The sequence below is a fragment of the Neoarius graeffei genome, chromosome 7 (assembly GCF_027579695.1).
Source record: "Neoarius graeffei isolate fNeoGra1 chromosome 7, fNeoGra1.pri, whole genome shotgun sequence".
NCBI classification, from domain to species: Eukaryota; Metazoa; Chordata; class Actinopteri; order Siluriformes; family Ariidae; genus Neoarius; species Neoarius graeffei.
The window spans coordinates 96,273,404-96,286,575 of record NC_083575.1 but is presented as its reverse complement, the minus strand read 5'-3'; the positions used below and the strand labels follow the sequence as shown (position 1 = coordinate 96,286,575).

General features: G+C 40.9%; 1 protein-coding gene across 1 annotated transcript; it reads left to right on the top strand.

Moving 5' to 3' along the window:
• The first annotated feature begins 3,048 nt into the window (after positions 1 to 3,048).
• Positions 3,049 to 12,738, top strand: cdk2ap2 (cyclin dependent kinase 2 associated protein 2). Its single transcript, XM_060926597.1, has 4 exons — positions 3,049 to 3,632; positions 4,905 to 4,996; positions 7,023 to 7,143; positions 12,517 to 12,738. The coding sequence occupies exons 1-4, from the start codon at positions 3,578 to 3,580 to the stop codon at positions 12,582 to 12,584; spliced, it is 336 nt and encodes a 111-aa protein (XP_060782580.1). The 5' UTR covers positions 3,049 to 3,577; the 3' UTR covers positions 12,585 to 12,738.
• Positions 12,739 to 13,172: the final 434 nt, after the last annotated feature.

Sequence of the window (13,172 nt, the reverse complement as noted above, 5' to 3'; positions counted from 1 at the left end):
AACACTGCATTCCAGCATAAGAACCTCATCACATCTGTGAAACATGGTGGTGGTAGTATCATGGTTTGGGGCCGTTGTGCTGCATCTGGGCCAGGACAGCTTACCATCATTGATGGAACAATGAATTCTGAATTATACCAGTGAATTCTAAAGGAAAATGTCAGGACATCTGTCCATGAACTGAATCTCAAGAGAAGATGGGTCATGCAGCAAGACAACGACCCTAAGCACACAAGTTGTTCTAACAAAGAATGGTTAAAGAAGAATAAAGTTAATGTTTTGGAATGGCCAAGTCAAAGTCCTGACCTTAATCCAATGGAAATGTTGTGGAAGGACCTGAAGCGAGCAGTTCATGTGAGGAAACCCACCAACATCCCAGAGTTGAAGCTGTTCTGTACGGAGGAATGGGCTAAAATTCCTCCAAGCCGGTGTGCAGGACTGATCAACAGTTACCAGAAACGTTCAGTTACAGTTATTGCTGCACAAGGGGGTCACACCAGATACTGAAAGCAAAGGTTCACATACTTTTGCCATTCACAGATATGTAATATTGGATCATTTTCCTCAATAAATAAATGACCAAGTATAATATTTTGTCTCATTTGTTTAACTGGGTTCTCTTTATCTACTTTTAGGACTTGTGTGAAAATCTGATGATGTTTTAGGTCATATTTATGCAGAAATATAGAAAATTCTAAAGGGTTCACAAATTTTCAAGCACCACTGTAATTGGAATAAATAGCTTGAGCCCCAGCAGCACAGCGGTGTAGTGGTTAGCACTGTTGCCTCAGAGCAAGCAGGTCCTTGGTTTGAGCCCAGCGGCCGACAAGGGCCTTTCTGTGCGGAGTTTACATGTTCTCCCCGTGTCCGCGTGGGTTTCCTCCGGGTGCTCCAGTTTCCCCCACAGTCCAAAGACATGCAGGTTAGGCTAATTGGTGGCTCTAAATTGACCGTAGGTGTGAATGTGAATGGTTGTTTGACTCTATGTGTCAGCCCTGCTATGACCGGGCAACTTGTCCAGGGTGTACCCCGCCTCTCACCCATAGTCAGCTGGAATAGGCTCCAGCTTGCCTGTGACCCTGTACAGGATAAGTGGCTACAGATAATGGACGGGCTCAAGCCCCTGTTATTCGCAGTATGCGAGGTCCCGCAAGCCTCCACAAACTTGGACAAGTTATTTGTGTAGTTGGCAAGAAAAATTAGAAGAAAAATGCCTGCATGTGCAGCAGTGAACTGTACAAACTGTCAGGTCAAAGATTGTGGATGGACATTTCACCTGTGAATGAAATATATATATCTCCCACCCATCCATTATCTGTAGCCGCTTTATCCTGTTCTACAGGGTCGCAGGCAAGCTGGAGCCTATCCCAGCTGACTACGGGCGAAAGGCGGGGTTCACCCTGGACAAGTCGCCAGGTCATCACAGGGCTGACACATAGACACAGACAACCATTCACACTCACATTCACACCTACGGTCAATTTAGAGTCACCAGTTAACCTAACCTGCATGTCTTTGGACTGTGGGGGAAACCGGAGCACCCGGAGGAAACCCACGCGGACACGGGGAGAACATGCAAACTCCGCACAGAAAGGCCCTCGTTGGCCTCGAACCCAGGACCTTCTTGCTGTGAGGCGACAGCGCTAAACACGACACCATTGTGCCACTCCTATGTGTGTGTGTGTGTGTAAGAAGAAATATATCGTCGCTGTCAGTTCAAAACCTGCTATGTGACAATTTAGGTCAATTCTCAAGGATGATTTTTTTTTTTGCAATTTACGCTAATATAATGCAGCAATTAGCTATTTTGATGGATATTGACCAAGAACAAGTAAACTTTTACTGGCTTCTCAGCTTGTTATTTCAGAGTTTTATTCAGGTTTTTACGTCTCCTGTAAAAAAGGAAAAATGTCACATAGCAGGTTTTGACCTGACAGTGACGATATGCAAGAGAAAGGTACACTGTATAAGAGAAACACTGAAATAATCAATGTAAAAATAATTATAGTTGTAAACAAGAGGCATTCAAAAAAATGACCAAAGACTGAACTGGAAAAGGAAAAAAAACCAAGGGGAGCGCTATAAAGATATGTAAGGAATGGGGGTAAGGTTGGGAAAATAAGAGGACGTAATGAAAGGGGGGAAAAAAGCCAAATTTGATCAGATACCATGGTTTAACACACAAGCCAAATCTCCGCGGTGGGAGTGGTAATATGGCGGCCACATGGCTTCACTGGTGTCTCCAGCGGGGAACAGAACAGGCTCTACGCCGCCGCACTTTATTCACAGCTCTTTTTTTTTTACTGTAAAGATTTTTTTTAAATTGTCAAATATCATTGCATACATTTTGCATAATATATATATATAAAGCAGTCTGCCAGGGGTTATGGCATGGAAATAATAGTAGAAAAACAAACAGCAACAGAAACAGGAAAATAAATAAAATTACATGAATGCGTTGTACAGCACAAAAAGGGAACAAGACTTCACAGCTTTCTTATTAAGAGAACAAGAGATGGACGCTATATAATGATTTACATAAATGGAGAATTCAATAAAAGTTGGCTTTACATTTTGAAATTTTGACTTGTGTATATAATGTTTGGCAAAAATGATAATGAGGTTAATCAAGTAAAACTCAGAAGTGGCATTCCTGTCTTGAGTAACAAAACCAAAGAGTACATTTTCCCATTTCAAAGCAAAATCAGGGTAGACAGAATCTATAATATATCTTGATAGTTTAACCAAAATGTCTTTGTAAGAGAGCAGGACCAAAATAAGTGTTCAAGTGTTTCTCTGTGATCCCTACAAAAGGTGCAGTTTACATCGATATCTTTTTTAAGTTTCTGTAAATAGTGGTTGGTTGGGTAAAACCTATGTATCAACTTAAAAGAAATCTCTCTGCCCTTATTAGTCAAGCAGAATTTATGTGGCAGCAGCCGCACTTCACCGCAGCACTTTTATTCCCAGCTCACTGGCTCTGTTGGAGAAATACGTACGTCATGACGTCACGTTCCTCCTCCCCCTCCTGCACGAGCGACTTCCTCACTTCCTGTGGTTTGCCATTTTCGGCTTTTTGACAGAGCTCCGGGTTTCTTTTCCTTTACTTATTAGTTAGTTTATTTTTTAAAGACGTTAATACTTCCTTTATTAGAGTTTTGTTATAAAGGTGAACATTATTTCTGCCTGTATAAACGTTTAAAATCTTCAGTTGTAAGCTGGAGGTGTAGAAAAGATAGTTGGTGGAATCGGTGCTAGCGGCTTTGTTTAGTAAAGAGGGTTAGCTTAGCTTAGCCTAGCTTAGCACTTTCATTACCTTTGGAGTTAGTTTAAATGAAAGTAAATGACAAGGTTGTAGATTTGTGTCTAGGAGAAGGACAGGTTAGTTAAAGAGCTGTGTAATTATTGTTTTAGTTTTATTGAGAGTTTCTGTGCGATACTCAGGAGTGTGTGTGAGGAAGTGTGTGTGTGTGCGCGCGCGTGCGCTCTCTTAAACACCCCCCCCCCAAAAAAAAAAAGAAAGAAAAGAAAGGAACCCCTTTGATAAATCAAGACGGAGCAGCTGAGTGAGCTCAGTATGAGTTATAAACCCATCGCTCCGGCTCCTGCAGGCTCCAATCACACTCCTCCAGGTGAGCTGCTCACACTACACCTTCACCACCTTCAGCATGTCGAGCTTCTGTCCTGCTGTGAGCGGGTCCTGGCATCCTCAGGCAAATCTCTTCATGACCTCACACACTCAGGTCTGGTTGAGGTGTGTGAGATGATCCAGATGACCTGAAAACTCTCAGACATGAGTCTGATTTCATCATCATGCTCTTCCTGACTCACCTTCTCACCGCTGAAAGCACTCGCACTCTCCCAAAAGCAGCTCAAACACACCTTTTTCACTTTCTTCAGTGTTTGATTTCGCATGGATGCTCATCTCATCTCATTATCTCTAGCCGCTTTATCCTTCTACAGGGTCGCAGGCAAGCTGGAGCCTATCCCAGCTGACTACGGGCGAAAGGCGGGGTTCACCCTGGACAAGTCGCCAGGTCATCACAGGGCTGACACATAGACACAGACAACCATTCACACTCACATTCACACCTACGCTCAATTTAGAGTCACCAGTTAACCTAACCTGCATGTCTTTGGACTGTGGGGGAAACCGGAGCACCCGGAGGAAACCCACGCAGACACGGGGAGAACATGCAAACTCCGCACAGAAAGGCCCTCGCCGGCCCCGGGGCTCGAACCCGGACCTTCTTGCTGTGAGGCGACAGCGCTAACCACTACATCACCGTCACATGGATGCTGTGTAGCCTAAAAGCTGCTGCTGTGACCATAAACACTGTCCTGTGGCTCATCCCAGGAGGAGATGAGTGAAGGCTTCAGGACGCTCCGTACTGTCCGTGGTTACTCCTCTTTTCTCTCTCAAGTCCCGGTGTTTGTCGTCTCGGGGAGTGTTTTGAGATTGTGATCGAGACTGAAGCTTTTCTAGAAGTCGCTCTGGATAAAGGTGTCAGTGAAATGCTGTAAATGTAATAAACAAATGAAGCTGCACAGAATGTTCCAGATATAAAAGTGCAGTAATCCGGGCAGATTGAGTTGATCAAGTTGAGATTTATATTAGTGAGTCATCTTGTGTAAATTTACACAGGATTTCAGTCGGATATGAAAGTTTTTTTTTTTTTCTTTAACGAGTACCAAATTTCTTGTCTAAAAGATTTATGAATAACTGAGTTCTGATATTTCTGCCCTTTCACGTGGTCCGACGTGTCTCTGCTCATTGGTTAATGAATCTAACCTGCAATCTGATTTAATAACCTCAGTGTTTTTTCCGTGTGAGTCTGACAGTTGAAGCTATTAATAAAAACACGTGAAGGTCGTCTTCACTGCTCTTTATTTCTTTGTCTCAGGTTCATGCGGCTCATCTCCGTCTCTGCCCTCAGCCTCCACCTTCAGACCGGCGTTCAGCGACTTCGGGCCACCATCCATGGGCTTCGTACAGGTACGGGGGGGCAGTAAGATATCAGTATCATTTAAAAAAGAAAACTAAAATGATTGACAGGATCCTAAAATTTCCCCTTGTGTTCCTTTCTCAATACAGAATAGAATGATTTTATTATTTATTTTTGCTACGTTGCCGAGTCTGTATCTCACCGTCTCACAGGATTGGACCTGAGAGTGAAGATTTGTTGGCAAAAATCACATCTCCTGTCATTTAAAATTTTTAAATATAATTTTTATTTGTATCCACATTCAGTGGATATGAGCAATCACATGTTCTGACTGGCGACTCTACTACTAGGACATCAGCTCATGTACTGTGAATAGAGAAAAACAAAATGACGGCGCGTGTTGCTGAACCAACCAAGGACGAAATAAAAGCTCTACTCATAAATAAAACCCCCCAAAATATCAAGTATTTAAAAGAAACAGAAATAGCAAAAAGAATATATATATAATACACCAGTGGCATGCACAGATAGACACAAGGTGGTGCTCAAGCACCTGCCCCTCTGCCCTCTGTCCAAAAAAGTGCCCTTTTGAATTTTTTTTTTTTTTACAGTTTACTGAGGCCAATGTCGACATGATCTCTTAGAAAAGCCGCGGCATTAAAAGCGTGTGTGAAAATAATGTCCCGATGTGCGCCCCCTCCGCACACACACCGGACCTCTGTCTCTCTTGCTCTGTCACGTGAACAAGCGTGCAGTGCATTCAATGTGAGGTTGCAGCAGCATAGCGTCCTGGAAGCCACGGCCTCGTCGTAGCGCAGACAACACATCGGGCAGTCAGTCAGCTCTTCCCCTGCCCCACCAGCCAGGTAACACATGAATCGAGTGAAAATGTATTGTTTGCCCTCTAAGCCCAAGCTGTAATTATTTTGTCGTGAAGTAGCCCGTCGCATACAGAAACAACTGCACATAAGTATTATATTTTTTGCTAGACCATTTTCAGATTTAGGAAAACAAAAATTTCTTTTTCTATTTTGTTCAACTAGAGATTCCTGGCAAAGTCAAAAAGCCTTGATGTAATAAATTAACATTAAGTGGTTGTTTTACACCTTTAAAAACTAAAATGGGTCAGTGGCGACCCGAACACAAGATGAGGGTTAAATCTTAGACTTTTAAAATAAGGTGTTCCACATGCGCAAAAAAAGTGCCCTTTTTTCCCCCCAGAGCACTTGCCCCCCAAAATGTCTGTGCATGCCACTGTAATACACACACACACACCTCCTGTTCCACACTCCAGCCCAGTCAGTGGCGGTAACGCACCTTTTAATTTGGTTTGCCAACCACCAAAAATCTCTAAAGAACAAGAAGGACACCCCCCCCCCCCCCCCCCCAAAAAAAAAAAAAAAAAAAATCAACAAAATATGGAATAAAAGTATTTTATGGTAAGAACATATCTTTTTTTTTTTCAAGAATTATCGCATTTTTCACAAATTGTTCTTGTCATTTCACCGGTTTGTTTACATTCTAATCGGAAATGATTTTCTCAGATATTTTATATAAAGTTTTTATTTATCAAATTTGCTAAAAAATAAAAATACTCCATTTCTCAAAATCCAGTGAATGTGGATAGAATAAAACAGTTATTCCACTCAATCTCATCATACACAAGCTGATGGCCAACTCGGTGCTACGCGCCTCCTCAGCGATCAGCCATGTATGACAAGATCTCATGGAATAACGGATATATATTTATTTTTAAAAAATGGATATGTTTCCAGTAAGTGTGTGTGTGTGTGTGTGTTTTTGTATGAAGATATAAATGTGCCCCCCCCATATGACACTACTGATGCTTTGGAAAAAATATGCTTAGATATAAACTGACTGGAAGTAGCTGTTGTGAATTTTTTTTTAATGAAAATAAATATATTTTAATATAAATGTTTTTGACTGTAGATGTATTTTATTTATTTTAATACAGCACTACTGTATTGCTTTTAGCAGTGGTGTGATTTATTCTCTGAACGTAGAGATTTAATAAAGGGCTGAGATTAATGGTTTTTGTTTGTATTTAAATCTCAGCCAGTGAAAGTGTCTCAGGGCTCCACCTACAGCGAGCTGCTGTCTGTTATAGAGGAGATGAGTCGAGAGATTAGACCCACATACGCTGGCAGTAAAAGTGCCATGGAGAGACTGAAGAGAGGTACTGCATTACACACACGGTCAGCACACCTCCACTGTTGATTATTTTCCTCGAACAGCACGTCCCTAAGTGCTTTATTCCTCTTAAACAAGTTGATTTCTTTTCTCACTTACAGTACTAGTTAAAAGTTTGTACACCCTGTCTAATTCAGTGTTTTTCTTTATTTTTATGAATTAAGTCACTTCATGTCTTAAAGTAACGATGGATGTCATTTCTCTTTATTGAGTTGTTCGGGTTTTGATATAACACTGTATGGATTACTACAGCTGTGGTGTTGAATAGGGCTATTTATTTACTATTTGATCTCAAACTCATTCAGAAGGCAAGAAACTCGTCCACTAATGACCTTTTGACGAGACACAGCTGTTAATTGAAAAGTATTCCAGGCGACTCCCTCATGAGGCTGGTTAAGATAATGATGATAGTGTACAAAGCGTCATCAAGGGAAACGCTGGATACACTGAAGAATCTAAAATATCAAACATATTTTAACTCTTTTTGTTTACCACATAATTCCAGATGTTGTTTCATAGTTTTGATGTCTTCAGTAATGCAGAGAATATTCACAACACAGAAACACCTGTTAATGAGTAGAGTAGGGGTGCACAAACTTCTGACTGGTACTGCATGTTATAGCAGCTATAAACAGTTATTCCCTCACCAGCTTCTCTTTTAAACCAAATAAGTGCAGCCTGTAGGATGTGGTGTAGCAGTAAAAACTATCGGAGAATAATTTAGTCCTGTTTTATTCCTGTAAAATACTTTCACTTTTGTCAGGTGAACAGAATTATAGTGGAGCTGCATACTTAAGAAAATATGGAAACCCATCGAGTTGATTTTTCATGGACACACAGGGACCCCAGCCGTGCCCGTCTGCCCCGCCCCGCCCCGCCCCTCGCGATTGGGTTGTTTTACAATCAGGGTACAAAGTTTGTGTCACAGGGGTCCAAAATTCAAATCGATTCAAGCTGGTTCTTGTACCAGTTTTTAAGTGAAGGACGAGTTAAAGAACAGATTTCAGGTCATTTTTTGACGTGTGTATGGTAGTTTTGTGTAATCTGCTATAAGATAAAGAAGATTAAGTGTAGCTTTAAGCAGGGCTGGGAGAAACAAATGAAGTGATTCTCGGAGAGGACTTTTTTTTTGACAATTCAGAATCCACTACTTCCATAGTGCTTTTAAATATAAGGCTGTAAGCTTTGTGTTAGTTGTCTCTAATATTTATGTCCCAATATCTTTACCACATTTTAGGATGAAAATAATCATTTTAGATATGTTATTTTATATTGAAAAATTAGCTGTCTTGGAGAGGACATTTTTTTGACACAATTACATACTAATTTCAGGGATGAGAATTTTCCGCGGATCCACGGAATTCCGAGTTTTTCCCGCTGAAAATGTCATTTTTGTGAAACGTGTAAATCCGTTGAGAGAATTTCGGGGGGTCAGGGTGTGTGTGTATGGTTAACGATCTGTGGTCACCTTATAACGCAGACATCCCGAGTCTCCCGGAAGTTCCGGGAGTCTCCCGCATATTGATAGCGGCTCCCTGATGCCCGCAAATTGGAGAATATCTCCCGGAATCTAGAGCAAGCGAGCAAGAGCGTGCACGCGAAACATTGTCTACCTTGCGCATCTTAGAATGTGTGCATATGACGGACCGCAAGAGAGAGACTGCGTGTGTGCCTGTTCATGGAGCGCATGCAAAGAGCATCCTGATTGGGTTACTCAGCAAAATAAGCCAATCAGCTTTCAGTGTGGACGGGCTTTTATCCCTTTTCTTGAGGACCGACGATTTCAGTTGAGTCAGTGCAGCCTACAGGATCGGCATGGCAGAGAGCGCTTGCGTACGCCAAAAAACGAAAATACAAAACCCACTTCAGCTCAGATTACACAAAATAATCTCCCTGTCTAATAATCTCCCTGTCTAATAATCTCCCTGTCTAATAAGGGTCAACAATAATGACAGTTTCGCGCGATGTACTGTTTGCAGCAGTGGTTTCAGCATTGCCCATGGTGGCTTAAATGATTGTAAAGGACATGTTGAGGTGAGGAGTGTCAGTTCATGTGCATTATATTTAGGTCTACAACAGGCTGTCATGAAAAGACCAAACTTACTGAAGATTTCCGTAAAGTAACAATATATGAATATACATCATATATATCACATACACGTCATATAAGTGTGTATCTTTTATAAATGAGGTTAGCTTGTCTAATGTAGCATGTTGGGGAGAATCATAGTATCATATCTATATTTCTGATAAAATTTTCGGTATGATACCGTGTATAACTCTCCTACTTATTGCTCATTTCCTAGGGGGACGGGGGGAATTGCTGGTACGTGCCGCGCGGGAGCGTCTGCCCAAATTTTTTAGGCCGAGATGAACTTTAGTTTTTGATTTTAAAAAAATTTCCAATATGTAATGCCCATTGTACATGCCTGTTCTTTAACTCAAAATCACCATTTTGATCTTCAGATTGGCCGTATGGTATCTGTATTACATTACACAACATCCTGTCCAGATAAAACCTCGTTAGTCCACACAACAGTTGAAAGGGAAGTGATGAGTGATGCTGAATGTTGCCTGCTTAATATGCAAGAGCTCCTGCTACCATGATAACATCAGAAGAAAGCTTAAGAGAATTATATGATGGAACTTTTTTCTGGTTTGCACTTCATTGTAAAGGATTAGAGTATTCAAAGACATGAATAGCTAAAATGCAGAAATATAATACTGTAGAGCTCGTTTATATTAAAAGGTGCATTGATATATATTTTTTTGAAATCATCAAATGTGAATTGATTAAAAACAAGTCTCTTGTCCCATATTAATCATTTTCACCTGGTAGTCCACCAAGAAGGGGAATTTATTTCCAAATACATTGCAACTTTTTGCTGATAAAATTAAACCATCATTAAATTTGAAAACATTCATTTTATATATATATATATATATATATATATATATATATATATATATATATATATATATATATATAAAAGGTGCACCCCCCTTTGAAACCCCCCCATGCATGCTTTGCGTGCGTTATGTCTGCCCTTGGCAGACATTTCAGAGTTTTTTTTTTTTTAAATGTCCCATTCTCATCCCTGCAATTTGATCAAAATAGTCTGAAAACTTACTGGCATTCAACATTAAAACTTAACTATCACTACGTTCACACTGCAAGGCTTAAGGCTCAATTCCGATTTTTTTGTGAAATCCGATTTTTTTGTGAGGTCGTTCACATTAACAAATATATGCGACTTGTATGTGATCCTCAGTATGAACGAAAAGCGACCTAAAAGTGTTCCGCATGCGCACTGCAGGATACGACGACGTCACACGCAGTGAGCATGGCCAGTGTTTACGGAAGTAAAACCGCCCGGTTGCGGTATGACTCACCAAATCTAGCTTGAATAGCTGCATCCCCCCAAATGGAAATCAGCTCCCTAACCTCTGCGTCCTTCCATTGAGAAGATTCAGAACCTTCACAGCCTGAAGCGTCCCTCGCATTGATGTCATGCGCAGGGGCGCAGATACGTTTTTTGAACTGGGGGGGACAAAAAACTGGGGGGGACAAAGCTGCCAGCAAACCAACCCCAACCCCGATATGCCTGTCAAACTTGTTGTTAGTAACCATAGCAACCAAGCTCGAGCTCGCAACCTGTGCAGTCTGCACAGCTCAACCAACCGAATATCAGTCTTTGTTTTGTTTTATGTGAGTTGTTGCAACTATGTATACACTGCTGTGCACCTCAATAAACCGAATGGTAATTAGTCTTTTGATTTTTCCGTGAGGTTTGCCTTATGCAAAGAAAGACAGCATAGACGTTTTTTCCTCCCTATAAGTGGGGGGGACCGAACGAGGTGAATTTAAATATGACTCGTCCCACCCTCTATCTGCGCCCGTGATTATGCGCCATGTTGTTGTAACTTTTTTTGAGAGACCCGCCGCCTACTTCAGCGCAGAATAGTGACGTTTGTGGCTTGTTGATGACGTGTAAGTCGGATGAATGCGACCTGGCGGTTCAGACTGAAGTCGCATATGAAAAGAGCGGATAGGGATCGGAATTAGGACCACATATCCAAACGGCCTGGGTCGGATTTGAAAAAATCGGATCTGTGTCGTTCATATTGTCAATAAAAGATCGGATACAGGTCACATATGGGCGAAAAGATCGGATTTGAGTCACTTCAGCCTGCAGTGTGAACGTAGCCTATGTTTCCAATGATATGGAGCCAAATATGTGTTTTATGGTATAAAGAATGATGTAAGTGCATCCCTTTTGGAGCTACCTGTGGTCAAAAAAGCACTTTTTCTAAATGACACGAGTAATTTTGCTAAATATGACACATATTGCCATACATTCACCAAAAATAACGTTATCACCAAATTTTTTTTGCATGGTAAATAGAGCAATCACAGGGCTACAATAAACAACCAAGTTTATTTAGTCAAGCCTTTTGATATTGAAGATAATAAGTGTTTATGATTTTTAGCTTGCGTACCCTGATTGTAAAACAACCCGATTCTGATTGGCTGCTTGATTTTGGCGGGAACTAGAAGTGCGAGCGCACCTACATAAATTCTTTTTGTCTACAGATAATTTCATATTTATCTGGTTTTTCCACCGAGAACAACTCAAACAGTGCAACAATCATTTTTACAAACTTTAATACAAACTTTAAAAAGCTGTCAGAACAAGTGAACCAAGGAGAGAAAGATGAAGTCAAACCCGGGAAGAGAAAGAGAGTTTTGACAGAGGAAGAAAAGGAAAGAAGACGTGAAAGAGCGAGAGAAAGGCCAAGAAATCTTTCACAAGAAAAGTGACAAGCTGAAAGAAAGAAAATGTGTAAAAAAAATGAATGAATAGAAATGATGAGTTGTAGGAATTTAATCCTAAATAGTGATGTTGATTTTGAAATCACTGCGAAATCCTCCGGGATCTGACACGGTGACCTGAATCCACTCAGTGTTTTCATGAATCGTCTGTCTTTTGTTTTCAAATCATTTTGCTATAAATCCCTAAAGCACGCTGTAGTTTATAGGAATAAAAAGAATAACGAACATGCGAGTTTGGAGAAACTTATCTTCTCGTGATAAAACTGAAACACATCACAGTCCATCACCTGCTGCAGGTTTGTTTTCATTTGAACAGAAGCGCCGCTTTTCGGTCGGACCTCATTTTTATATTAGGACTTGTATAGGATAGAATTTTATGTACTGCTTCTTTAAACATGTCCTCGTTATCCTACATCCTGACTCAGACTTAATCTCAGGACCAGAAATGCTCCCCATAAATATTGGCACCCTCACGCCTCTGTGTGAGACAGAAGCAGCTCTAACTCCTCTGTGTTTTTGTTTCAGGAATCATCCACGCCCGAGCTCTAGTGAGAGAGTGTCTAGCTGAAACTGAGCGCAGCGCTCGCACATAACACACGCCTACACCTCTATCTCATATTCACACACATTTTTACACATCTCTGTTCTACATAATTACTTTTGTAATTTCAAACTTTTTGCAGTTCTGTATTTAAATGCAAAAAAACTCCCCAATAAAAATCCAGTTTTGCAATTAAACATCAAAAACTTTTGTGTTTCCTGTCTGTACTTTAGCTATTGGATATAATACAGAGTGCTGGTTTACCTCTGTCCATCACCCTTTTTCTCAGCAACCACAAATCATAGCCACTTGGTTCCGAACTTCAGCTTGGGGTTCTATACCGTGTTTACCGTTTTCAGGTCTGTCGCACATCAACTTCCTGTTTACCGACAGTGTATTTACGAAATATATAGAGTGGATTTTGACGATATTTCAAGGAACAAAATACTATTTCAAAAAGACAGTTTCGCAGGATGGTATTTGAGATCCCTGGGGAGAGACGCTGCTCTTTACTTACTCGTTTCAGGGTCCATTATTTGTTGAAGTCAACATTCATAATAAGTGTCCTGTTCCTTCGGTTGCTTGTGTTCTGATATAAGCGAGAGCGGGGGGGGTATACGTCAGTAAACAGTCGTTCACA